A 25,956-nucleotide genomic window follows, 5' to 3' on the forward strand; every position below is an offset into this window, starting at 1 on the left:
ATCTTAATTTAACCTTTGATAAACATTGCATATCAATGGTAACATCATAAAATAGGTAATGTCAAAATATATGAGATTTTTAAATTAATACGATAATAATATGTATATGATAATACTAAATAAATAGGGAATTATATTAATATTGTTAATACGGCTTTTGTCTGTTCATGTTGCATGTTTTTGAAATAATTAATAATTTCTGTTGCTTTTACAAAATCATAGTAAAAATAGAAGTAATAAAGATAATGAAAGTTTGAAGGGACTAAAAGGATCATTACAGTAAACAATCTCTTACTACGATACAGTTGTTTTTTCGTTTTCTAGATAGTATATAAAATACACAATAAAATTGCTCTTATGAATGCCATATCAGCAAGATATAAACCTGTAAAGTGATATATAAGATCGTAACCTGATTTTGCCCTAATTGTAACTTTATTATTATCTATACTAAAAAATATACTTATATACAGAATCCTCTTTATTTTCTGGCTCTGTTTTCTAGTAACATTAATTTACGAAATACATATTAATTAAATAGCATAGTACACACAAAATTAATACAGATAATTCTTAAATCAAATGCAAATTTTGGAAACATATTTATATGTATACAAGTTACATAACAGGTAATAGTATATTTCAACTTCATTTCTACATCTATTTATCTACTGGCATGACCTTAAATATGTAACTCTTTATGTAAACATCATTATAAACTAGAAAATTATTAAATTGATCTTAATAAATATTTTCTGCAAGAATGATGCAATTGTCCAAAGAAAAGAGTTACAAGCTCTGTAGTTTCATAACGTTCATTAGAGTAAGCAACAATTTCGTAAGCAGAGTTTAGATTAAAATGGGTTAAATTAATAAAAATAAAATTTCGATAGCATATATTCAAACTATTTCAAACAATTGAGATCTCTTTCGGTAAATAAAGATGTTTACATGTTACAGAAATTCTAATTTGTTATAAATATTAAATCGAAGTTCTTTCCTTTCTTCAGTGAATAAAGCGTCTGCTTGAAGTTCCTAAGTCCTTTTTTTGACAATGTATATATAAGAAATACGATATTTATAAATTGTTTATAGCGGAGTGACAACATCATGCATAGCATATCGCCATGTCCATGCCCTCGCGATTTCATCAAACCTTTCACGATCGTTCATATACATTTCTCCCAATTCCGGTTCCATACAGACCTGTACATTTTATATTTATTAATATTTATTATTAATATTAATAGTGTGTTATATTAACTTTAATATTATTTTTTAAATATTATACGATTAAAAATCTTATATAATTATCACCGACACGTGATTATTAACACAATGTAATTTATTTATAAATAGTTCTAAAAAATAAATGAGTACAATGTTTGTTAAATTATTATTATTCTCTATATTACCTGACAATATGGATCTGTGAGCAAGCTTTGAACACTGATTAACACCTTCGAAATTGTTAGTGCTAACGACCAGTTATGAAGTATTGAGTCTATTCCAACATCACCATGTCTAGAAACATTTGGATGAAGTATTTTTGTAAGAAACCTTACTATCGGTGGATACAAAGGGTAACTGCAAAAGTTTAAAAAGAATGTAAGAAAAAGAAATTAGAAAATTGAAATCGAACAACGATTATATAAATAGTATTTAACATCTAACCGAAGAGAAACTATATCAATCCGTAAACATTGATTTCAACAAGATTTACTCTTAAGAAATCTGTTATTTTTATTTGTTAAATTTATTTTACATTCCTATATATGAAGTATGTAGGAACATAAATTGGTAGTAAAAGACATAGGTAAATCAATATAATTTTATAACATAAAGCAGTCAAAAATATCTCAAGAAAATTTGAAAATTGAAATAATTGCTTAACGTGATTCGGATTCTCCCAATTTTCGAAAATTTCGATATTCATGAGTTGCGAGATACTTTCAGAAATCTGATCCGACTCCGAGGAAAATTCTCGACTTGACTCGATCTAACATGTTTAAGTTCTCGCATACCTCTAATAATAAGAAAAATACACATTTATACATACGTGCACGGGACTTGCAGGTAAAGATAAAATAAACCTCCTTCGTACGGACTCCCTACAGGTCCAGTTATCGTAGCTTGCCAATGGCAACACTTCTGATCTAAGGGTGTTGCTTCAATACCCTCAGGAGGATCTATTCTTAAACTTTTAAGCTCGCTATGCAAACGATTTTTTCTCCATGAATTCTCTTCAATACTTGGCGATCGAGACATCAAACACGCTTGTGCTAAACACGTTCTACAAGGCGCTGAAGAAGCCAAAAAATCATATAGTTTATACCAGTTTTTAACAGTTCCGATAGGTTTGTATAAAGGCCATCGTAATTTCACATTTCGTTGCCACTGCTGTGGCGTTACGTGTGTCGATAGCAAACCACACCATCTACGGCAAACATTCGCAGCTGACCAAAGACTAACATCATCCAAATGTGAGAAGACAACTAACAATACTTCAGGTGGTAATCTTTCCATTAAGCCTGGTTCAGCGATAGATTCATATTCGACGTGCTTATAATTCGTTAACATCTCTAATCGTTCAGACAAGTTATTCGATCTTGACATTTCTCCTGTATTATTTTGTACTTTGTAATTTCGATAATAATGTGGTCGACTTTCTACTTCCTTAACTCTCTGGAATGGGACAATGTTATGTAATGCTCCATCTGCCACACGTGCAGAACTAGAAGTGGAATCTTTTTCTTTATAATTTTCACGATGAGTATCATTGTTTCCATTATCTATATTTTGCATACTATCAGAATGGACGCTGTGTGAAAGCTGCGCATTTTGCGATACAACTGCCATATTTTTTGGGCTACTTGTATTTATACCGTGATGTAGTTGTTGCGCAAATAAAATATGTCTGTTCCTTGAACCATATCTCGGAGGCTTGATACAGCGTACACCGGATTTTTTCGCTAGGTTTGACAGAGTCGCATTTTGCGCAGAATTTTGTTGTTGTTGACTTGCTCTTCTTTCATGATTGTAATAAAGTTCTGTTGGCTCGTCGTTTCCTGAATCTTCGTCATCTGATTTCTATATATAAAAAATAAAAGACGTATGGAAGTACACATATACATATCTTTATTTTCTTGTTTGTCAATGAACTTCATTTACCCGTATGAAACACAGATAATTGAATTTTTATCAAATAATCAGTCACAAAAATGTTTATTTTTTGCATTAGAAATAGAGCGTCGATGGGACGAAAATTAATAAATGAAAATATAATCGAGATTGAATATAAAAAAAACTGGATACTGCAAATATTTAATTACGATGGGAATTACAGACTTGAAAAATTTTCAAAAAATAAAAGAAATGTGAAAATGTGCTCGTTTTCCCGATAAAGAAGCGCGTATCTATTTGTACAGAAATTCAAGATACAAGATGATCAACCATAATAACAGTGAAGAAGAGAGATTCGTTAAATATGATCGGAGCTTGGGTGAAGAAAATAAGAGGTGACTAAAATTAGGCATTATTATATCATATAATTGTATGATATTTAAATAAATGAAGTTCTACTATGTATACGTATATAAAACAATACAACATACTTGACTGAAAATGGGAACTGGTAAAAAACCGATGTCATTAGGAAATAGAAATGCGTGACATGTTGGACAAACAGGTTCCTCAAAACATGGTCCATAATATCCATTGCAGAAACAACAAGTAATCGTCTAAAACAAATATATAAAATATTTGCAGTAATATAATATAATGCGAGACTTTGTATTAAAAGTTATTATATGAAATGTATAATTTCCAAAATAAATGAAATAAAATTTAGTCATTAGTAAACTTTATAATTGAAATAAATAATAATAAAAAGTCTTTAATATCTTATTATAAATTATACAGATAAAGAGCTTCAATAGAATGATAAAAAATCTTGAATTACTGAAATTACAAATATCATTTTAAACATAAATGATCAACAGTTTAGTACTATCTAGTTCTATCTATCTAGTGATTATATCTAGTTAACTAACTAATAAAATTAATGATAAATATTGTATATAAAAGAATTAGCAAAGCAAAGTGTTTTATACATATTTATTTACATTTATAAATAATTATATACACTTGTTATACTAACACAGTAATTTGATAAATACTTCAGTGTGACATTTAAAATTAAAAAACAATGTGATATTAAAAACAATAAAATCATTGTTGCTTAATGTTGTTTCAAGAATAATATATATAATTGTAATAGATATAATAATTCATGTTTACAAATCCTTTTATTGAACGTCTATAAGATCACGAAATTTTTTTAACTGTGTAACACGTACTTTATAAGTATAAAAAAGCTTGCAAGTTTTTACAACGACAGGTTCTCATTTCGCTGTTTTCCTCTTACATCTTAGGCTTCAACACGGCAACATTACTGCGAATCCGGTTATTTTACACACCCATGTTTATGGCCCATAATTTGCAGATTATAAGTGTAAACGATATTTACTTCATTTTTGAAATATACAAATGGTCGATTAAAAACTTGAATGTTGAAAATCAAGAAATCAAAAAACCGGAACGTAGTTGTAAATCGACCGGGTCACCGGCACAAGGGTTGAAAACCAGGACGTATGGTAACTATACAGTAGCTTATGAAAGTATCCAAACAGTCCTAGAAATTCTATATGTATGTATCATATAAAACAATTTGAAATCATTAGCATTATAACGGGACACGACTGTCGTGATTATATTGGTAAAATTGGAAATGGGCCTGAAAATGTATATAGAAGTTACAAGATACGAGTATTTACTGGAAGCATATATTTTCCAAAGATCACCAAATTTGAACAGTCAATTATTCATTATATTAATAAACCACAATATATAGTGCATATCTAGCTAATGGGTATATTTAAGACTACTATTCATGCTGTACATTAATTTTGCTCAATGAAGTTTATGTTTGGAATAAATGTTTTGTAATTTCTCTACACATTTCCGAATTGTTTCAAATTTTACTATCATAATCACAATAATCATATCTTATTATAGCACTAATGAAATTTTAGGAAGTTTCGTATAATACACATAATATATTCATACAAAAATTCTGATAAGTACTTGAATACTTTCGTGAGCCACTGTACTTTTAAGACGAAAGACGTTTGTTAAGAGAAATGGCGTATAAAGTCATTCAAACTACAGAATCTTTGTAAGATCCTCATACTTGAGTAATATGTAATTTCAAACTTTATTATTTACGGAATCGCGGATACGATACGTGTTCCTATATAAGTCATGAGCACTGAGGAAATCCGAAAATGCAATAATACGAAATGTAAATTAATCCTTTTATATAATTAAGATATTATTTAAAAATAAACCGGGTGATACCAGGTTTGGAGACGTTTTCAACAGAATAGTCTTCTATAAATTTCTACTTGAAAAAACAGAGAAAGAGCGGGACAAAGGGAAGGAAGGGTGTTTTTAAATTAAAAGGATCAAAAAAAAGGATAAAAGATTAAATAACAATTACTGAAAACTGGAAATTAAAAATCATTAACTTACTATCATCTCCCTTATTTCTACTTTTACTATTATTTCCCAGATATTTTTCTTTTCCATTTTATTTAACTGATTTCTTAATATTAAATATTTCTAAGTATATATAAGATTATCATTAACATTTGGTAGAATATTATGTTTTATATTAATAGAACATTCTATAAAACTAATAAAAAATAATTTTTTGTCTTACTAGATTGCTTAAATCTTATATTGGATAGTGCTTTGAAATTCAAATATTGTTATCATCCAATTCCAGTTGATTTCAATGTGACCAAATCAATAAAGTATCGCGATGATTATATAACCAAGAGAAAACTCTATTAGTGCAATTAATAAACAAAAGTATCTTAAATTTACTAAATCATATGTTAACAAAGGTAAAAATTTGTGGAATGTAGTTATATGCAGTGAAAAATGAAAATTTAATATTTCTACCTTAGATGAAAAGACTAGAGTTTAAGAAAAATTATAAATGGTAATGTCTTGTCAAAATTTATGTCTAACGTAGAAATGTACAATTATACGATGCAAATAATAATTAGTCTGGATATAACAATATGTACTAAAAAATACAAACCTATGTATTATAAGAAAAATAAATTATCTGTCATGAGCAGATGTTTAACATATATAATTTTAAATATAAAAAATAATTTTTTATAAAAATAATTATTAGATGTAATATGATTATATATATATATAAAATGTATATATATAAAAATATCAAATATTCCTGGAATAATATTCAATATACATCATTTAGATAAGAAATTATTTCTTCTAATATAAATTTAATATATAAACTAATTTTCAAATTGATGAAAACATACATATTTATATTGCTCGTATTTTATAACTGCAAATATTATTATTTTATTATTATATATTATTATATTAATAATTATACTAATAACTATATTTATTTCCGTTAGAATTTTCACTATATTATCTAAGAAATTAATAATAATAATATCACAATTTTATTATTTAGAAATTTTTTTTTGACGTTGAACAATTTAAGCGCAAATATAAATATCTAAGTACAATTTCTTGTTTAAAAGACTTACCGAAAAATTAAATTCAGGGCAAGGTACATATTCAATAGGTTCTACAAATTCATCTTCTACATTTAAATTTTCATTATAAGTATCATCTTTATGTACTTTTTCCTTGGTTAGATGCGAAGAACCACCTACTACTTTGTCACCAGCCATATTTAAACCATCACAAATGTAATGTTTTTCTACAAAATGTTATAGGTTATCCAAGTTATTCATCCGTATTATTTACCTTTAGTTAGTATAGTTTCATATTTTTAATACTTATAGTTAATCTCTTTTCAAAGGTAAACAAAAATAACATGAAATATCACTATATACATACTTTATTCTAACGAAACCCACAAATATGAGAATGATAAAATAGCTATATCGTCTGTAATTCTGATTATCTTCAATATCCAGACTCTAGAAGGACAATCGAGTGATGTATTTTGCACCTACATAAACCTATGATTTTATATGTATAAAATCTATATTATTTCATTTACTTCTTATTTACTTCATATATGACATTATGAAGAATTTTACATTATTTATTTTAACAAACCTTCTCATATTTTTTTATATGTGTAATTTATATATGTATATGCACATTTCTTCTAAATTAAAATTCATTAAAGTTTGTAGCATTTTTAATATATAGAAGCTTTAATATGTGAAAAGTAAGCAATTATTAGACAAATATTGAATTGTACTTCACTGAGATTAACATATTCTCTTCTTATAAATATCTAAAAGAATGATTCAAGAGATATATATAGATATGTATGTTTGTGGTGCCTCTTATAATATATGTACATATATAATTTAACAATAAAAATGTTTTACAAATATTTCAAATATAATTAATTTAACATCCTAACACACACACACACACACACACATATATATATGTATCCAAACTAATATAAATTTTACAAAATATATTCATTTCTACTTCCGTTATGCTTTTTATATCATACATCCTGAAATTTTACTATAATTTTTATTTAACCATATTATTTTAAGAGGTTATGCGCGATAGACAACTTTTTTATTCTGATTTTGACCATTGCTTCCTTTACTGTCTTTAGTAGATATTGTCTTTCATTATTGGATATTAACTTATACAGAAATAAGCGTTGCTCTTCTTTTTATATTTGTTAGCGATTTTATAATATTAAATATATTTTTCTAGATTTATAATTTACTTAATAGTATTAGTAACTAATTTAGTTAGTTAGTTTTTATTTGATAGTATTCTAATCAGCATTATATTTGCAAATCATATATGATTGACAACTTAAAGGTTTATTCGCGATTGGTGAAATGTTTTCATTGGTTGAATACTCGACTTTTGTCATGTGATCGTTCCCTATTTATGTTAATATCAGTGATACTGACTCGAAATCTTGTGGCAAAACAATAACAAACTGTATTTTACAATTGGATTGTATGAATTTTCGGTGCGTAACTAAAGAGAGTAGTGCAAGAGTAAACAGCAATATATATCTTTGTTTGTAATATTTTTTGCTAAACCTGGAAAAAGGTTGAATTTACTACAGACACCAAGATCAGAAAACTTTTTGAGTCAATGTTGTTGGCTAGGAAAAATATTTGCTGACGAAAGTCATGGTCGTTCCATTTGAGGGTGGTGAATATGTATACTATGTAATTGTGCAGATTGAGAATTGTTACTAATTAACAATATTACGGAGTATGCAAACCAATTGAATCCTCGTATTAGACAGCATTATTTATGTGAACTATAAAGGGAATCTGTAAACATATACGGATACCTAATTTATTTTTGTCTTTAGATTTGAACTTAACCATCGGATATATTTTATTTTCGTTTGAAAATTTAAAATTAAGAATTTATATTGTAAAATATATAGAGTTCAATATTAAAAAAAAAAAAAAAAACAAATTGGTAAGATCTACTATACATTATATATAATTTAAATCATTTTTTTTTTTAAGTAAATATATAACTCAGCAAAGTTTCAGTTTTTAATTTAATTGATTTTAAGATTTATGTATTGATGGGAGAATCTGGATATATTGAACTATTTTCGGAGATTAAAACTAGCTCAATGGATGGAATAATAAAACAAGAACCAAATCAAGAAATGGGTCCTTCCTCAGCATCAGTACCTATACCAGGAGGACACAGAAGTACTCGGGGTGTATATGAACAATTTTCACCATCTCCATTGACATCAATATGGCCCAATAGATCTGATCACATAGAATCACCATTTAAAGTAGATTCCGAACAGTTAGATGATTTTTTTAAAACAGAGAAATGGGAAGATGATGACATATTACAAGTAGATAAAGCAGATCTTATACAAGGACCTACGCTTGCTGAATTAAATGCAAATGACGATACTCTCCTTGGTGATTTAAATTTTGATGATTTACTTTTACCAGAAGAAAGAGTTCAACCATTTAAAATGGATGTTAATGTAGCTCAATCAGTTGGTCCATTGTTTAATGATAACAATGTTGTATTTGCTCCAAGTAGTTTCCCGCAATCTGGATCAACATACCGTAATATTTGCCCTACATATTTAAATACACATGGACTCAATTTAAACATAAATATCAATGTTGCTGACAATTTGGAAACAATTAGCCCCAATGCTTTTCCAAGTCCAGGAACTAGTAATATTGCAGGTTTATATATAACTTATATTTTTTATATCTATTTTAATTTTATACTTTTTGTAAAAATTTTGTTATTAACAAATTCTGTACAAAAAATTATTTTTATATGAATCATATAAAATATGTTGAAACTAACAGTATCACTTGCGATATATGTTTTATAGTAAAAATATATATAAAATTTAAAATGCAAGGCATTATTATATACATATTTAATGTACTATATGTACATAATGAAAAATAATGTATTCTAATGTATTAAAAACATTCTAAACATTTTAAAACTATATTAGTAATTAAAAAAACTGTTTTCAAGATATATATTATTTTCATATCTATATGTTAAAATAAACAAAATATTCTCAAGATAAAAGTAATGTTTTAAATAATTGTTTTAAAGGTAGTTCAACTGCAAGTTCCTCAACATCTCTACATCCTACAAACAAACCTAATGGACAGTCTGCTCTTCATGAATTGTTAATGAGACGTTGTGATAATTCTTTTGATAATTCCACTCATGGTCAGATGGATGTTGAATGTACGAGTAATAAGTCTAAAGTTTCTAGACTATCCATGTCTGCGCCGACCCGGACAATGGCGTTAGACCAAATTTGGGCTCGTAGAGAACCACGACCACATTTATTAAGTACTGGTAGCCTTGGTGTTGTTGAAGCTGGTTCAACAAGTAGTTTAAGTACTGGAGGTGCACTTAGTCCAGATCCACTCTATCATATTGATCCTCTTAGCCATGATGAAGGTTATGAAGATAGTGATGATGACAGTGATCACTATGATGATTACAGTAGTGATAATGGTACTTTAATGTTTATGAATGATAACATCACTTTTAATGTTCTAATTAAAAATTCTTAATATAATGTATTTTCATGTATATCTAAAATTAAGTAATTATTTATAGATACCGGTGGTAGCGATGGTGAAGATCAAAACACTGGAAGTAGAGTAGGAGGTGGAAGTGTAGATTCAAATCGAGATAGTAAACATAGTAAGAAAGAACGATATTTTTGGCAATATAACGTCCAAGCAAAAGGGCCAAAAGGACAAAGACTTGTGGCAAGAGCACGTCTTGAAGATCCACATATTTTAAATGAAGCTACAGATCCTGTTTTTAGTCCTCATTGTGCGCTTCGTGGAATTAAACACAGTGGAAAAGCTCGAAAAGGCGATGGAAATGATCTTACTCCAAATCCACGAAAATTATATAGTATTGGTCGTGAATTGGATAAATTATCTCGTATTATTAATGATATGACACCAGTTTCTGAGTTACCATTTACAGCAAGACCTAAAACGCGCAAGGAAAAAAATAAACTTGCTTCAAGAGCATGCCGTTTAAAAAAGAAAGCTCAACATGAAGCAAATAAAATAAAATTACATGGATTAGAACAGGAACACAGTTGAGTACTTGTAATTATAGTCATATGTAACCAAAGCTATTTTCTTGAAATCCAAATTTTTTCTTATTTTATTATCGATAATCTTAACATATTTGGAAATTTTAGCAAATTTTTTCTTTTTGATAAACTTTTTAAGAGTAGAAAAGCTAATTTAATATGTCAATAATTATTGTTGCAGAACGTTTAATTCAAGGTATATGCCAGGCTAAGCAAACGCTCGCTGCAAAATTAACAGAACCTAATCCCGAAAATCAAGAAGAGTTGACACGTCAAATGGAAAAATATTGTAAATTAGCTACCAGTTAGTACTTTTAAAATTTTTATATAAATATATGAAATAGTACGGTGAAAACAATTTTTAAAAAATTATGGGATTATATTAATTAATTTTGTAGATACTTCTGTAAAGTTCTACACTATAAATTATTTGTTTATTTTAAATTAACATTTTCTTAAATAAGTTTTAAAATTATTTAATTACTCAAATTGTGTGATTTGAATGTTATCAACAGTTCCAGGTAGGGTGGATATCTATTTCATATTCTTTATTTTTCTGTTACAGAAATACGAATAGCAAATCATTCAACCGAATTTGTTAATAAAGTATTGGATAAAGTACGTTCTGGTGTCCCTGATGGTGGTATCGATGACTTCTAATACACGACAGTTATTTGCTAAAAATGTTCATACGTGCGCATAAAATATGCGAGAAGGAAACGATGTGTATAAAGCATAAATTCATCGTAAATCACGAATTGAATGCTTCTCATGGAAATCGAAAACCAAAAATGGAAAGTAAGAATATTGGTAATTTGATTTTAAATATAGTTTTATTATTTACAATCAGTTAACAAACAATAGATGATTATTGTTAGTGTTTTATAGCATTGGTTGCGAATAATTTTAACATAGGATACATTTGTATTTTGTGTAATAGAATATTATTTTGTGACACTATTTACCAAGAGTACAGATTTTGGTTACACATTTCTTTTATATAAAGTTGTATACGTTGCACACGCTATTAGTTTTTGATTAAATCTGTGATAATTTTGTTAAATAATTATCAATGAGTTTTTAATGGAATATATGTAGTCCATATCAAAGCAGTACAAAAGCTTTCAACTTTCTAGAATGTTGGTTCAAATTGAACAATTTGAAATGTACCATCGATTCTCTCTCGCTAAACGCTGCATTCCTATTTCCTATCTCTGCTTTTTCCTCTTTTATTATGTGTATATATCTTTATATATGTTTTGTATGTGTGTATACGCGTATGTGCATATGAAGTAAAAAACAAAGTGCTGAATATCGCAGTATTATTCCATATAGTCATTGTAAAATAATAATCGTAAATCATTGTAAATTTGAGAAGGAACGTGGATTTTTTTTCAGTTTTTCTTTACATGATGGATAGAAAGTATTCACTAATAAATTAGCAATTAAATTGTATATTACATATTCCCTGATTTCTAGTTTGTGATATAAATCTTTCTTATGTTTCAATTTGGAATAATATTGCGAATTTGAGTAAATTTTTTTTAGTACATGTATATATACATACTTGTTATCTTGTACATAGAACTTTTTTATGATACATGAAACATTTGTTAAGATCACAAGGAAAATGATAATACTATTACTTCCCAAACAAATGAAAGAATATATTAATTTTATCAAGAAATGAAGCATCATTTAGGATTTATGATAAAATATTATATAACAAATAAAGTTTTGCCTTTTTTGGTTTTAAATAATAAACAAAACCAAGATTTTAACTATACTAGAAGTCAAATTTACTGATAGACCGTGAAAAATCATGAGTTGTAGGTAATTGTCACAATGAATTTATAAACAAAATTTCGCTTTCATCTTTATGTAGCAATATGCTTCTTTCGCGTTTTGGTTTTGCAATGAAATTACCTCTTTGATCAATATATTTAACCTCTGGTATAATAATGAACAAGATATAATATTGATATGACAAGAAATCAAGGCAATGTTAATTTTTAAATAGTTATGTAGATTGTTATTTGTAAATATTTTTTAAATTTTCACTAACAGATTTGTATCTTTTCTTCTGGATGTTATTTTGCACTTACAATTAAATACTTTATTTTCATAACATGTAAAACATAAAAAATAGTCTATTATATCTAACAAGCTTCCATAACATGATATATATACATAGTATATTTATAACTGTATTTATAATATATTACTTAACATAATTTTGTTTCATAGTTTTTTCATAGTTTCTAAATACGTGTGAATATTATACATAGTACAATATGTATAAAAGAAATATTGTTATACCTTTAAAATACTGTTTTAATGTTTTTATATAGTTTTAAATATATACACAACGAAATCGTTCCGGAATTAATTTTTATTACATTATTACAATAATGAAATAAATTCACACAGGCTTATTCGATTTGATACTGTTTTTGAGTTGCAAATAGTACTGCGCTAAAACATATGAAGTGAAAATTGACAAATAATGTTAAATTTCAATATATGTAATCTTCATAACTGTTCTAAAAATGCTTCCAAATTTAATAAGCTAATTGAATATAGCATGACAAGAAAAGTTGACAGAATATGAAAACCTACAATTAGCATCTATAAGGTAGATACTACATCGAGGTGCAACATATTTATTTTAAATTTGGTGTAAAAATAATAGATGGATATTATTTTTTTAAGGATAAAGCAGTTTGTAATTTGAAAAGCTTAAATGGTACGTGCGTTTATTTGAACTAATTTCATTATTTTGAAGAGCAGGATCTATATCTGAACTATCTTTTATGTTTTAACTTATATCCTGTATATATCATATCTCCATATGCGCACGCGCTCACACCACAAAGATATGCGTGATTTATTTGGGAACATTGGAATGTTTTGTGAGTGATATAAATGTAACATTTTTCATCTTAAAATAATATAACATAAAAAAAGCATATTAAGTGATGAAGATAGATTTTCTTATAGGAGCATGTATGAAACAAACCCCAAAAATTTATAAAAATTTTTATAAATTATATAGACATCTATAATATGCACTAATCTATACTATAGCACTAATTTGAAATAAATTTGAAGATGAAATGATAATATTCAACGTCACAAAAGATTACAAGTTAAACTTCAAGAACTCAGATGCATATAAACAATGAGCTTTTGACTAATTCAAACTTTCTTAATCATATTCTAGATATATGTTGAATTATTTAGACTTTAATTATGTTCATTATGTCGAATAACTTTATATGTATGCGCATTATTGTCCGTATTTCGATAAATGCTATTATATATCACAATTATTAAAGTATAGGTTATTTTGTTTAACAAAATTAAATTGAAATCTTTTTAGGTTCTTAAAAAAAGTTGTTTCAGCTACAGAGAATATATCTTTTCATATCAAATAGCTTTTGCACCAGTTGCTTACAAATTGTTACAATGTTCTCAGATAAATTAGTTACGCTATATACGCATTAAAATTAGTTGTGATTTAATATTAACAATACATATTTTTTATGATTTTATTTAATTAATGTTAAAGTTTGAATAGTTTTCTAAATAATGATATAACTTGTTTTTTTGCTATTAATACAATTCTTTTTGTTTTAATTTATAATTATAATTTATAAAATACTCTCTGTAGTTCAGTTAACATTGAAAGTACTGAAAAGTGCTTTCAAATATATATTTTTATGATTTTTATATAATTAAATTAATCAACATTGTTACAAGTAGTTACATATTGATGTGATTCTAATTGGTTGAAGGAAGTGGTAGAAGGGTAATTAGCATGTTTTAAGCGTTTTAGGTGTTATAAAATGTATGTCACTGTTAAGATTTAATTTATTCGGTTGGAAGATATGTAGTTTATTCAGAATTCAAATAATTTTCATTGTTCTTATATTTGCGAAAAGATGCCTAAGAAAAAGATATTTAATTTAAAATAGCGGGGAAATATCAAATGTATTTGCTAATATAAGATGTATCTTCGCTATTTAACGTTGAGTCGAGTAAGCAATCAAATTTTTTAGAAAGGAAGATTCGGAAATGTTCGAATGAAGTTTTACATTGTGATAGGATTTGTGATACTGAAAATATTGATATATATGTATAGTTTCAGATGGCTAATAGTTTACAATATATTTAATGTTAAAGTTATTATTTCTAAGATTAAGCAACATTTTTAGTTAAGAACGTAACGCGGCTTATGAGATATTTATTTTCTGATAAAGTGCCTTCTTTTTCGAGTCACGTTTTAATAAGTATTTCATTATTCACACTAACGCTTTAGTTACTCGCGCTAACACTACAAATTTTTTTATAAATATTCTGTTTACATATATAATCTATTGTCATTATAATTTATGCATAGAGAAAATTAAATTCGAAGTAAGGAATTTTACATTAAATATTGATTAACGTTTGAGCGCATTATATTCATAGATCAATCCTCCGATATTATATATCAGTAACTTCGGTATCTCAAGCCTTACAACTGTGCAAAGGTTTATTCAAGACCTTAGGACCGTTTTACAGTAGTGACTCCGATAATGATTTCGTTTGTACTAATAGGATAAAACGAAAAGCAGTCACCACACCGTAAAATAACTGCCTAAATACCGTTGTTTCATTCGTACATATACGTGTACATATACGTACATATACCAAGCAATGAGTCACTATTTCAGTAATATTTATTTATTATTTATTCAACGTCACGAATGAAACTTTTAATTTTCATTTTATTATAATACAAATGTCCTTTTCATTGGATTAATATCTCCTTTTCTTTTTTCTAATTACATACATGTTTTTTAATGATATCTACAAATTTAAAAGGGGCAGAAATAACGCTCATAAATTTATACATATAAATAAGTGATAAATTTATCTGAGTAATAACTATTCTTATAAGCGGTGAAAGATATCTTTTTATATCTAAAGTTCTTATATATTAAGGTACACTTGGATGTATTGTATATGTTAAAGCTGAAACAATTTTTTTTTTTTTGGGAATAGAACGACATATTACACACAATTTATTATATATATATACACACAAATAGTATTTTACATAAGTAATCGCACTAACAATTTTTCATATAGTCTCTTTTACAACCCTTTTGAAGTTTGTAAATTTGTTAGAAAAACGTCTCAACAATATTTTTTGTACTTTTGTATATCTTTCTCTTTTTTTCCTATTAATGCAACGCAATAGAAATGTAATGTTTTATGCAATGAGATAGTGACCATTAGCTACGTAATTGTTAATCATGCCTCTAATACCTATTGCTCTCGTGGTCGGATCGTGAATGGAGTTGACCACCTGTACTTAGGGGAACACTCTCAAGCAACCCGACTCTACCGATTTACACTTAATTAATTAGAAAATATTCTACTACTGGCTCTGATGATCAATCTCCGATGGCATGCCACAAAATATGTTACTAACTAACAGAGTACGATATCTTATAAAAGAATAAATTGAAATGAAAAGCGGAATTATAGATTTCATTTCTGATCTTTTAATTAGATTTCGTTTTCGAGAAAGTAAAATTTGTATATTTACCGGATATATATATTTGTTTCGTAAATACTTACTTCTCCTTAGAAAATGAAACTTTGTTCAAAAAAATATTGACCATTTTCAATTTATTTTTATATGAAGTATCCATACTCGGTGATAATATTATAATATATTACATAGCGTCCTGTATTTTGGTAATAATCCAATTTAGATATGGCAATAAAGCCATTTTAAGTACTTCTAAAAGAGAAATTAATATTATCGAAAGAAAAGTGTCTATTTTAAACAAGCAAATATTTTGAACAAATCACTTTCCAAAATGATATTTTTTGTGGAATAAAATTGAATAGTTACCTGTACCTCTTTCTTTTCATAGAATTTCATATTTTTATTACTTTTGTTTGTACAGATAAATATAAAACCATATAGAATATGTTAATTGTTTAATAATATTAAACAATAGAAATCGCGTTTGTATGAGAAAAATAGATCTATAAAACTTGTGTGTTTTGTTATAAATATGTACATATATGTATGTATATATATACATATAGAGTAAGTACAATGAGTGTTTGCAAATATTAAAAAGTTTTTGAATGAGATATTTTACTGATAAAACTGTGCATTTTATTTCTGCAATAATAATTTCTCATACTTGAATTTACGATCAGAGATATGTATTTAAATGCCAAGACAAAACTGCTGATGTGTAAATACCTTTGTCTGTATCCCTCGTATCTATTTTGTTTTAAATGTTTGAACATAATATGATCTTTAGTGAATTTTTTAAATGATGGTAATACGTGCACAGATTGTTTTCTCTATCCATCGCGTATTTAAGGCCATTTACAGGAGAAAATATTCCGTTGAATTTGGATTTTTACGAATTCCGTTATTATATTGATATAAATATAGTTACTTACGTAGCATTATTTATATAATAACATGTCAAAGATACAAACATTTATTATATTTATCATAATACTAAAAATACTGAACATTTTTTCTTTTCACCTTTTTTCACATTAAATAAAATGAACATATGGTCAAGTTAAAGAAAATTAATTATCTTTGCAAAATAATATGCTATAGAGAGATAATTCTTTAAAGTGATGACAAATGATAAGGAAGAAAACAAAGATTTGATTGTATAAAATAATAAAGTATAAACATTGTCAATGTAATTCATTGAGAAGTTGTTTAACTTTTCATTCATATGGATAAATAGAAACCATATTCAAAATACAACGAATCTAAGAAATTACATAAGGAAATTGGAATTTAGCTTCTAGAAATGCGATTCTTATGAACATTTAGCTATAATTTTATCTAGCTAAGTATAAATCATTAAATATAAGCATAATATTTAAAATAATATATTTATTTTGTTACATGATATATAGCATATAATATTAGTATAAATCAAGTAATTAAAACATATAATGTTTTCTTTTAATAAAATATAAAATGGAAATAATAAATATATAATTAATATAATAATATATTATTAATATTATAACAACTCTTTTCATATTATTCATATTTGTATAAATTCTTTTTTCGTATATATCATTAAAACGTAATTAAATATCTTTTTGCAGGAAACATTTATGAAAAGCTGAATATAAATAAATATTTGATACTGTATGCTGGAGTGTGTTATATTTAAGATATGAACTATATTTTTCATAATTAGGTAAATAAACATGTTATTTTATACTTTATTCAAGTACACTATACATTATATATATATATATATGAATATGTAATGTATGTATGCCTTAGAAATGTGTTTGTACCTGTGTTTTTACCTATTACTTACGATTTATAATTATAAAACTGGTATATCATATCCTGGGAAGTAAATAATAATGACGGTAAAAGTATTGTAAGTAACAACAGCAACAATAATAATAATAATAATTTTACATTATTTAAAAATTTGTCCATGATGTGATAATTTTAACATAAATAAGCTTTTTAACGTTATGAGAAAGAAATAATTAACATGTACACGATTTTATTATTTTGGACGATTTATTTATATATTTTAAATACAGAAAGAAATAATTTGTTTATCTCTCTTTGTCATAAACAATTATTTCTCCCGTTATTCATATATTACAGGATAACTTCGTTTATCCGAATATGTCGGGGGACAAGGCCCTTTAGTTAACTAACGAATTCTGACGATAAAAATTCACTAGCTATCTTTACCAGCTGTTCTTATTAGTTTCGATAATAAGAACCGATGGTTGGATAAGTGAGGTTGAACAACAATTTCGATCCAAACATTCAATCGTGTATCGTAAACAGTCAGTTCATACTGAACGTGTATGATTTCAGAACACGCTTTTGTATAACTGAAAGTATGCTGGACAGTAATTCAATTAATGGAGGTTCAGTTATAAGTTCATCTAATTGACGCGAAACAACAACTTGTTCGTATAAATGAGATCCGAATAAACAAAGTTCTACTGTACCAATAATTGAAATTGCAGTGATACTTAATTCTATTTATGTTTGAAAAGATTCAATATGGATAGAATGAATAAAAATTAATTTCTTAGGATGTGAAAATTTTAGTAGATTTGGGTTCATATAAGCATGTAATAGTTTATTAAATAGAATTTTATAGAAATTTGTAAACAAATTTATAATTACTTCTTAAATTTTTTTTTAAAGAGAGCTTTCCTTTTTTTTTCCAAAGCTTCCATACGCATGTCTTCTAAATCTTCCATAATACCTAAAAACATCAGATTATTTAATTATTCCTGTAGATAATTATAAAAATAGAAAGATCCGCGAAACAGTATAAAAAATTTGTTAGCAATACCTATTTTAGTAGATACATATTCCTCTTTGAGCTGTTGTGCAAAACTGCTTTCCATAGCTGCATCATCGTCATTGTCTACATATTTATACTTATTTTTATCATAACCGAATATTTCGCTTATATATTTACTATAATCTTCATTTCCTTCTTCTACTTCATCATCAATAAAATCTTCAAGCTCAGAGTCATATTCCTCTTCATCATCCTCATCTCTTATACGACCTGCACATATAAGTATATATTTATTAGATATATGTGTAAGTTATTGCCTTGTTTTTCTTATCCTGTTCCTAAATCTAACGATTTAGACTTCCCATATAGTTACTAGTACATCAAAATTGAGAAAACCTAGGAATTGTTGACTTCAAATCAATTGACTGAAATCAAACAATTAAAATATACAATTATATAACAAATATAACAATTAATATAATTGTTATACTGCTACAAAATCTTAGTGTTACTGATTTTATATTTAAGAGCTTTTCTACAACGCGACTGTTGCAAAATGTAAAACTTAAAAAAATAATGGCCTTAAAATTTTTCTAAATATGAACTTAATGAAACTAAACATGAAATATGTAGAAAGTTTTGATTATTAAGATTTATCCTTCCACAATAATTCTTTTCTCTGACATACAATTAATAAAGTAAAAATATAAACTTTCTTACGTTTATGGTTAACCAGTGACTTCCTCTGTTCCTTTAAATGAAGCATTTGTTTAGATTTGATTGACTTCATGTCTGCTGGTGGAAATTGTTTTATTTTATCGTTCATTGTTTGTGGTATACGACACTTTGTTATGCCAATTGCTGGAGATTCTTTATGTATATTTTTTGATAACTCTCGTTTCTCTACTTTCATTTTTGATACTGACTTCTCAATTTTCGAATTTTTCGTATCTTCAATTTGAGTTTTGCTTAATCTTAATTTCTTTTTTTCTTCTTCAATTACTTGTCGCATTTCTTCTAATTCTTTTCTCTCTGTTTCCAACTTTTTTCTTTCCTCAGAAAGTATATCTCTCTCAGATGTTTTTGAAATATTGGGTTTGTTTGGAGTAACTTTATTGAGATTAGGTTTCTCAATACCTCCTTTTTTAGAAGTTGATGATTGTAATCCTGTTGCTTTGGAAAGAGTTTTATTCGAAATTGAAGATACTGTGGTTAATTTTTCGGATACTTTTAATATTTTGTTAGAAGAACTGGCATTATTACGACAATCTTGTGTTTTATTTAGTTTATTAGATGTCGTAACATTTCCCTCTTTATTATTCATATTGCTAAGTTTATTTCGTTGTTCTTTTCGTTCTCGCCATTCTTTTTCTTTTGCATATTCTTTCATTTGCTTTTTCGTCAATAACCTTTCTGGTTCATCACTTTTTGGTTTAGCTTCGATAATAATTGGTTCATGTTGTTTCTTTTCAGCAATTTTTAATAATTCAGAAAAATCAATAGGTGGTGGCATAGGTTTCCTCTTGGCTTTTAACTTCTCATCTTTTTCCTTTTTATCATCTTTAGTCTCTTTTTCAGTTTTTTCTTCTACCTCTAATCCTACCTCTTTTACGGAATGTTTTCTTTTCCGACGGTGTCCTAAAGCTTCTTCCATTTCTTGCTGTTTTAAAGCTAGTTTTACTCTATCCTGGAATTATAATTAATATTTAATAACGCGATTAATAAATATTTTAGTTAAATCGTAGTTATTAGTTACGGTAATAAAAGAAATAAAAATTATATTACAGTGTACAAATACAGTTTTTCATGGTGGTCATAGATTTTTTTATAAAAAACTGGTTCTCGGTTATCTTAAATTTTCTATTCAACTTCATGTATTCATATACACAATATACATACATACATATTATACACAAATGATTTGTATAAGAATCGTCAAAACATTGTGACCTTGATCATTTCCCCCTCCATATAAAAAGTGTAATATAATCTAAAAAAGCTATAAAAGCTACAAAATATATGCTCTTTCATACCTTTGTAGATGCTATATCTTTTATTGTCCTTTTTCGGCAGTCATCGAAAGTTGGTTTTTGCGAAGTCGTACTGTTGTATTTACTCATTAACTGATTATAAAATGCAGACGCTTCCTGTGAAACATATCCATAGTCGTCTTCATCAGGTTGTGAAGGACCTATGAACAGATAGATATACCTACATTTAATATTTAATGTTTAACATTAACTATACATACAAAGTTTTCAATGTTATCCGTCTAGTTATATTTTAGGAAATATTCAATTTGTTCTTTTTTTTTTTTTTAATTTTCCTTACAATATTACTCATTTTCAATGTATTTGGCACGATGATAAAGAAACAAAACCAATCGATATATAGTAATTATTGCGAAACTTACACCGAAGTTTATTCTTAAAAAAAACTATTTGACTATGTGCTTTTTTCATTGGAAGTCATCTATATTGAAGGATTAAAAACAGCTTCTAAAGTTACAGGTTGGAAATATATTCTATAGATCAATATGGAAACTATCAAGTTTAGAAAAATGGCTTAAATGTAAAACTTGTTTTGAAACGAAGAAATGAGCTGTATAAATAAATATTTAAAATTAGTATATATACATAACATAGCATAACATAATAGCACATACAAATACTTTTTATATAATATACATAGAGAATGAGGTACATAAAGTCCGACAAGCTATTTTCTCCGAAACTACTGCAGTTATTGGCATGAATCATTTTTTGTCTGTCTTCCTTGATACACTGCAACTTTCATTAGAAACATTTATCTCCATCTTCCATATCTTTTGAGATATTTGTCTGGAAAGATTAAAATGACATATCCTATATACACAATATCAGTTTTAATATAAGTTTAATATCACACATTTTAATATAGGTCTATACAATCTGAGGATTACGAACTATAGATAAACAATAAATGTATAATTCTTGGTATGATATAAAAATTATAAGATTTTTTACATTTTTATATTATATGCACATAGATTGACCATACATATAAGCAAAGAAATTGTGTTTATGATGATTTGTGCGATTATATGTTTTATTTATTCTTTAATATCTACTTCTTAACCACCAAAATTTATATTATAGATATGATATGCACATGTTATTCTTTTTAACATGTACAATTAAGATTTAATACTAGACCTATCCCTGGTAGGTCAAAATGATATGTTTGATATGCGTGTAAGAAGTGTTTACAGATGTGTAAGGAACACAAAGTTTGGATATTGCATAACACACTGACTACTATGAAGGATAATCTGATCACACTGGAACAGAATTGAGTCCTGTGATTGAGACTTACTGACTAACAGAATTTCAGTGTTTTAAACCTTTTAATTGACCCCTAAATGATTAATCCTAATTCTAAGTTAAAACTCCATGAGTGAACTAACTTTGATGTATTACCACCAACAACTTCAATTGATGAACGATTATTTTTGGAAACAGGCTAGTTTCTTTCTGAGAGACGAACAAGATTATAACCAAGACTTACAATTGATTCATAAACAATGGCTCCAGTTATACTTGGATATTTCTCTTGAAAAATTTCCAATGGACTCATGGAAAATTTCCAATGTTTATTTTGAATTACTTTATTCAATTCATCTTGGCGGCAATTTCATTTATTCAAAAAAGGAAAAAAAAATGAAGTAAGACCTCTCTTTCGCTGCATCAATTATTAACCCTCAGAGTACGGAATGCAAAGTACGGTGGTTGAGTCAAGGTTGAGTCAACTCATACCAATAGATCCAAATATTGGATTTTATTGAAATTTTGTTTCATATGTACTCTTATTCCATAGACAATGAAAAATAAAGTAATAAATGAGGAAATTATAAATTAAATTTAATTGATATAATGTATATAGTGTATTATGTTATTCAACGCATATATTAATAAAATTTCATTTTTCTTGCTGAATAACTAGAACTTATTAAACACTTTGAACTTAAAATTTTCATATGTACTTACACATAAACTGATATAGGGTAATTCATAAATGCATGTCCATACTTCAAAAGGTTAATCTAGACGTTAAAATAAAAAACGTCATAAGAACATATATCCTGCATACCTTAGCTTTCGAGTTATGGATGATTAAAGAAAATGTTCCAAGTGTCCGTCTCGTGCCTCAACACATGCTACTGCACGCCTAAGGTAAACACAAGAGTAGTACGTTACGTCTTTTCTTGTCTTTCATGTGATAAGTTCTACAAAATTAAAGTTAAGATATCTTTTAAACCACTCAAATTTCAACTATATTACCTTAGTACTTTTTAAGTAGAATAACAAGAAAATTCAACCCATGTAAAAACCAATATACATTTCAATTTAAGAAGATAATAGGATTGTGGAATGTATATGTGCAATTGCACTAATAAAGAAGTATGATCCTATGAATATAAAACTCTCTGAACCACTCAACTTCTACTTATAAGATTTTTCTCTAACTGCATTGATAATGGAAATATGATCTGAAACTATTGCGTGGAGCACTTTGTACATACATGATGCTAAAAGAAGGGTTTAAGAGTTTAAGGACTCATATTACTCAGAGAAAGAGAGAGAGAGAGAGAGAGAGAGAGGAATAAAACATGTCTAATCAACAGATCCTAAGCATATTCTTCTAATGTGGAAACGACTTTTTTTATTTAAGTCCAACTCATGATTGTATTGATTGTCAACCTACTCTTTTTTGCCTTATAGCACAAGTCTTCTACTGTTTCCTTTGTATTTCATATTTATATTACAATTTTTTAATAAAATTTTAAATGAGCTATATTATATAACAGTTTTTTATTATACTTATAGTGTACTATCACGTAAAACACGTGAGCAAAAATAATATAATCAATTTAGAGTCTGTGCCCCCCAGGCTACTCTAGAACTATAGTTATTCTGACCTGAATTGCTTGGTTATCCTCTGCCATGTAAATCCACAAAATCCCACTGCCCTGTTGGACGGTGGAAAAGTAGAATGTTGCAATGATTGCATATATTCATATACAATTACCTGTGGGCAAAAATACTGCCCATTATGAATAAAGACTGATACTTCTGAATACTCATTAATATGTAGATCATTGATCATACATAGGATTGCATTATTTCGTTTCTGCAGAACCTACACAATAAGCTATATACCTCTCTAGTTTATAGCATTTATAAATCAAATCTATTATATATAAATATACTGATAACTTTATAATGACAATTACAATAAAAGGAAAGAAAACATCAAAGATATAAATTCCTACCTGTATAATAAGTAAATTATTTACACTTTATGCAATAAATTATTTATAACTATGATACAATAATATTCACATTAAATAAAAGTGTGACAAATTAAATATATGATATATAAACACTAATTTTTTTACTTTCTGTTAGCTGACAATGAAAAAGATACTACCATAATTATACCTAAATTAATATTTATACTATATTATGTTAAACACAAAATATGACAATGCAACATAATAAATAATTGTATTAAAAGTTAATATTATGTGCCTCAATAATTAAATAATATATCAAATCTCATACTTTCTTTGAAATTGTATGAATTATGTGTTCTAAAGACTAGATACAAATTAGAAGATTTCCATAACTCCGTAATAGTTTCAAAAATAGATTTAAATGTTAATATATTTACTTTTTTAAATTTGGTTCTAAAAATATTAATTTTTAACATGTTAAAGTATATGTTATTTTACTTATATAATAACATTTCGCATACCTGCCATTGTAACAGCTGTGTTCTCATTGTCAATTGCATCTGGCAATACAGATTTATTTGCAGCTTTACATACTTTCAAATGTTTATTTATTCGACTTTGGGCTTTATGATCACGAAGTGCTAATAAATTCTAGATAAAAAAAAAGAATAATAATAAAACGTTACAAAATTGTTAACATACAAAACAAATATTTAAAAATTAATTACACTTGAATATATATAAAAATCCAACATACCTCTCTTTTTTTCTTTTCTTCTAATGCTTTCTGGCGTTCTTCTTCTTCCTTACGGGCTAAAAATTTTTTTATATTCTCTGAAAGTGACTTACTCTGCTTGGTTGGTTTTTTGGGTGGAGAAAATTTTGTTTGGTAACAGGCAATTGACTATAATAGACAACATATAATTATATTGAAATAATAAATTTTCAAAGTTAAAGAAAGATTAAAAGAAGAAAATATAATAACCTGCTTATTATTTTCATTTTTCTGGGCCACACTTAATAAAGTACCAAAATCCATTTTAACGATGAAATGGAAGAATATACTAAATTATAGATATCATGACATTTCTTTCAGGTTAATTATTTGATTATAGCTAACAAAATTTATTGCTCGATTTTTACAAATTGTCAATCGAGTTACTTACACCGCACCTATAAATTATCAAATAAATATTTTCGAACGTTTATTAGAAATGTAGAACTTCGAATAAATGCTAAGACCTAAGATGAACTAAATTTGTTTGTAAGCAGAAATGAGTAGAGCAGAGATGGCGCCACTATACCCAAAATAGGACATTGTAAATATCTACTAATTGTATGTAATTAATTAATTATGCTCCAAACCGGAATAATGTTATACAAAGATGATTTTTGAGAGATAGAGCTTAAATTTAATTCCTAAACAGTTCAAAAATTCGCCTCATAGATTGAAAATTTGATTTTTTTAATTTCTTCATAAGGGGATTAGTTCCACTGTTTCACCGCTAGACGGTTATAGTGTTTCTTAGCCCGCGAGTTAGTCAATTTCTTAAACTTGTTTATAACTAAAAAATCAGGGAGAATGTTTGGATAAAACTAATCTCAATTAATTCCTT

At 26.9% G+C, this 25,956-nt stretch overlaps 3 protein-coding genes across 7 annotated transcripts; 1 reads left to right on the forward strand and 2 right to left on the reverse strand.

The window, feature by feature from the left end:
• Nucleotides 1-463: 463 nt before the first annotated feature.
• LOC126916438 (uncharacterized) lies at nt 464-7,330 on the reverse strand. Of its 2 annotated transcripts, none has more exons than XM_050722280.1 (7): nt 7,201-7,330; nt 6,976-7,100; nt 6,660-6,835; nt 3,615-3,740; nt 2,060-3,090; nt 1,416-1,587; nt 464-1,206 (listed from the first exon to the last, which is right to left on the reverse strand). In XM_050722280.1, exons 3-7 carry the CDS (start codon nt 6,804-6,806, stop codon nt 1,090-1,092), a joined length of 1,593 nt encoding a protein of 530 aa, XP_050578237.1. In that variant the 5' UTR covers nt 6,807-6,835; nt 6,976-7,100; nt 7,201-7,330; the 3' UTR covers nt 464-1,089. The 2 variants fall into 2 exon arrangements, with proteins under 2 accessions (XP_050578237.1, XP_050578236.1); XM_050722279.1 differs by having other exon boundaries at nt 6,915-7,100; nt 7,201-7,327.
• A 578-nt stretch (nt 7,331-7,908) lies between these two features.
• On the forward strand, nt 7,909-18,857 carry LOC126916436 (uncharacterized). Of its 3 annotated transcripts, XR_007710555.1 has the most exons (7): nt 7,909-8,565; nt 8,666-9,314; nt 9,706-10,119; nt 10,225-10,722; nt 10,902-11,024; nt 11,286-11,518; nt 17,879-18,857. XR_007710555.1 is itself a non-coding variant. In XM_050722274.1 (6 exons), exons 2-6 carry the CDS (start codon nt 8,678-8,680, stop codon nt 11,378-11,380), a joined length of 1,767 nt encoding a protein of 588 aa, XP_050578231.1. In that variant the 5' UTR covers nt 7,909-8,565; nt 8,666-8,677; the 3' UTR covers nt 11,381-16,636. The 3 variants fall into 3 exon arrangements, 2 of the variants coding, with proteins under 2 accessions (XP_050578231.1, XP_050578232.1); XM_050722274.1 differs by lacking the exon at nt 17,879-18,857 and having other exon boundaries at nt 11,286-16,636; XM_050722275.1 differs by lacking the exons at nt 7,909-8,565; nt 17,879-18,857 and having other exon boundaries at nt 8,573-9,314; nt 11,286-16,636.
• Nucleotides 18,858-18,873: 16 nt separating this feature from the next.
• On the reverse strand, nt 18,874-25,612 carry LOC126916437 (protein SPT2 homolog). Of its 2 annotated transcripts, XM_050722277.1 has the most exons (7): nt 25,326-25,612; nt 25,098-25,244; nt 24,862-24,991; nt 21,099-21,256; nt 19,786-20,752; nt 19,114-19,335; nt 18,874-19,023 (listed from the first exon to the last, which is right to left on the reverse strand). In XM_050722277.1, exons 1-7 carry the CDS (start codon nt 25,377-25,379, stop codon nt 18,938-18,940), a joined length of 1,764 nt encoding a protein of 587 aa, XP_050578234.1. In that variant the 5' UTR covers nt 25,380-25,612; the 3' UTR covers nt 18,874-18,937. The 2 variants fall into 2 exon arrangements, with proteins under 2 accessions (XP_050578234.1, XP_050578235.1); XM_050722278.1 differs by lacking the exons at nt 24,862-24,991; nt 25,098-25,244; nt 25,326-25,612 and adding exons at nt 21,479-21,905; nt 23,194-23,244.
• Between the last annotated feature and the right edge of the window lie 344 nt (nt 25,613-25,956).

This window comes from Bombus affinis, chromosome 5 (genome assembly GCF_024516045.1).
Source record: "Bombus affinis isolate iyBomAffi1 chromosome 5, iyBomAffi1.2, whole genome shotgun sequence".
Lineage (NCBI taxonomy): Eukaryota > Metazoa > Arthropoda > Insecta > Hymenoptera > Apidae > Bombus > Bombus affinis.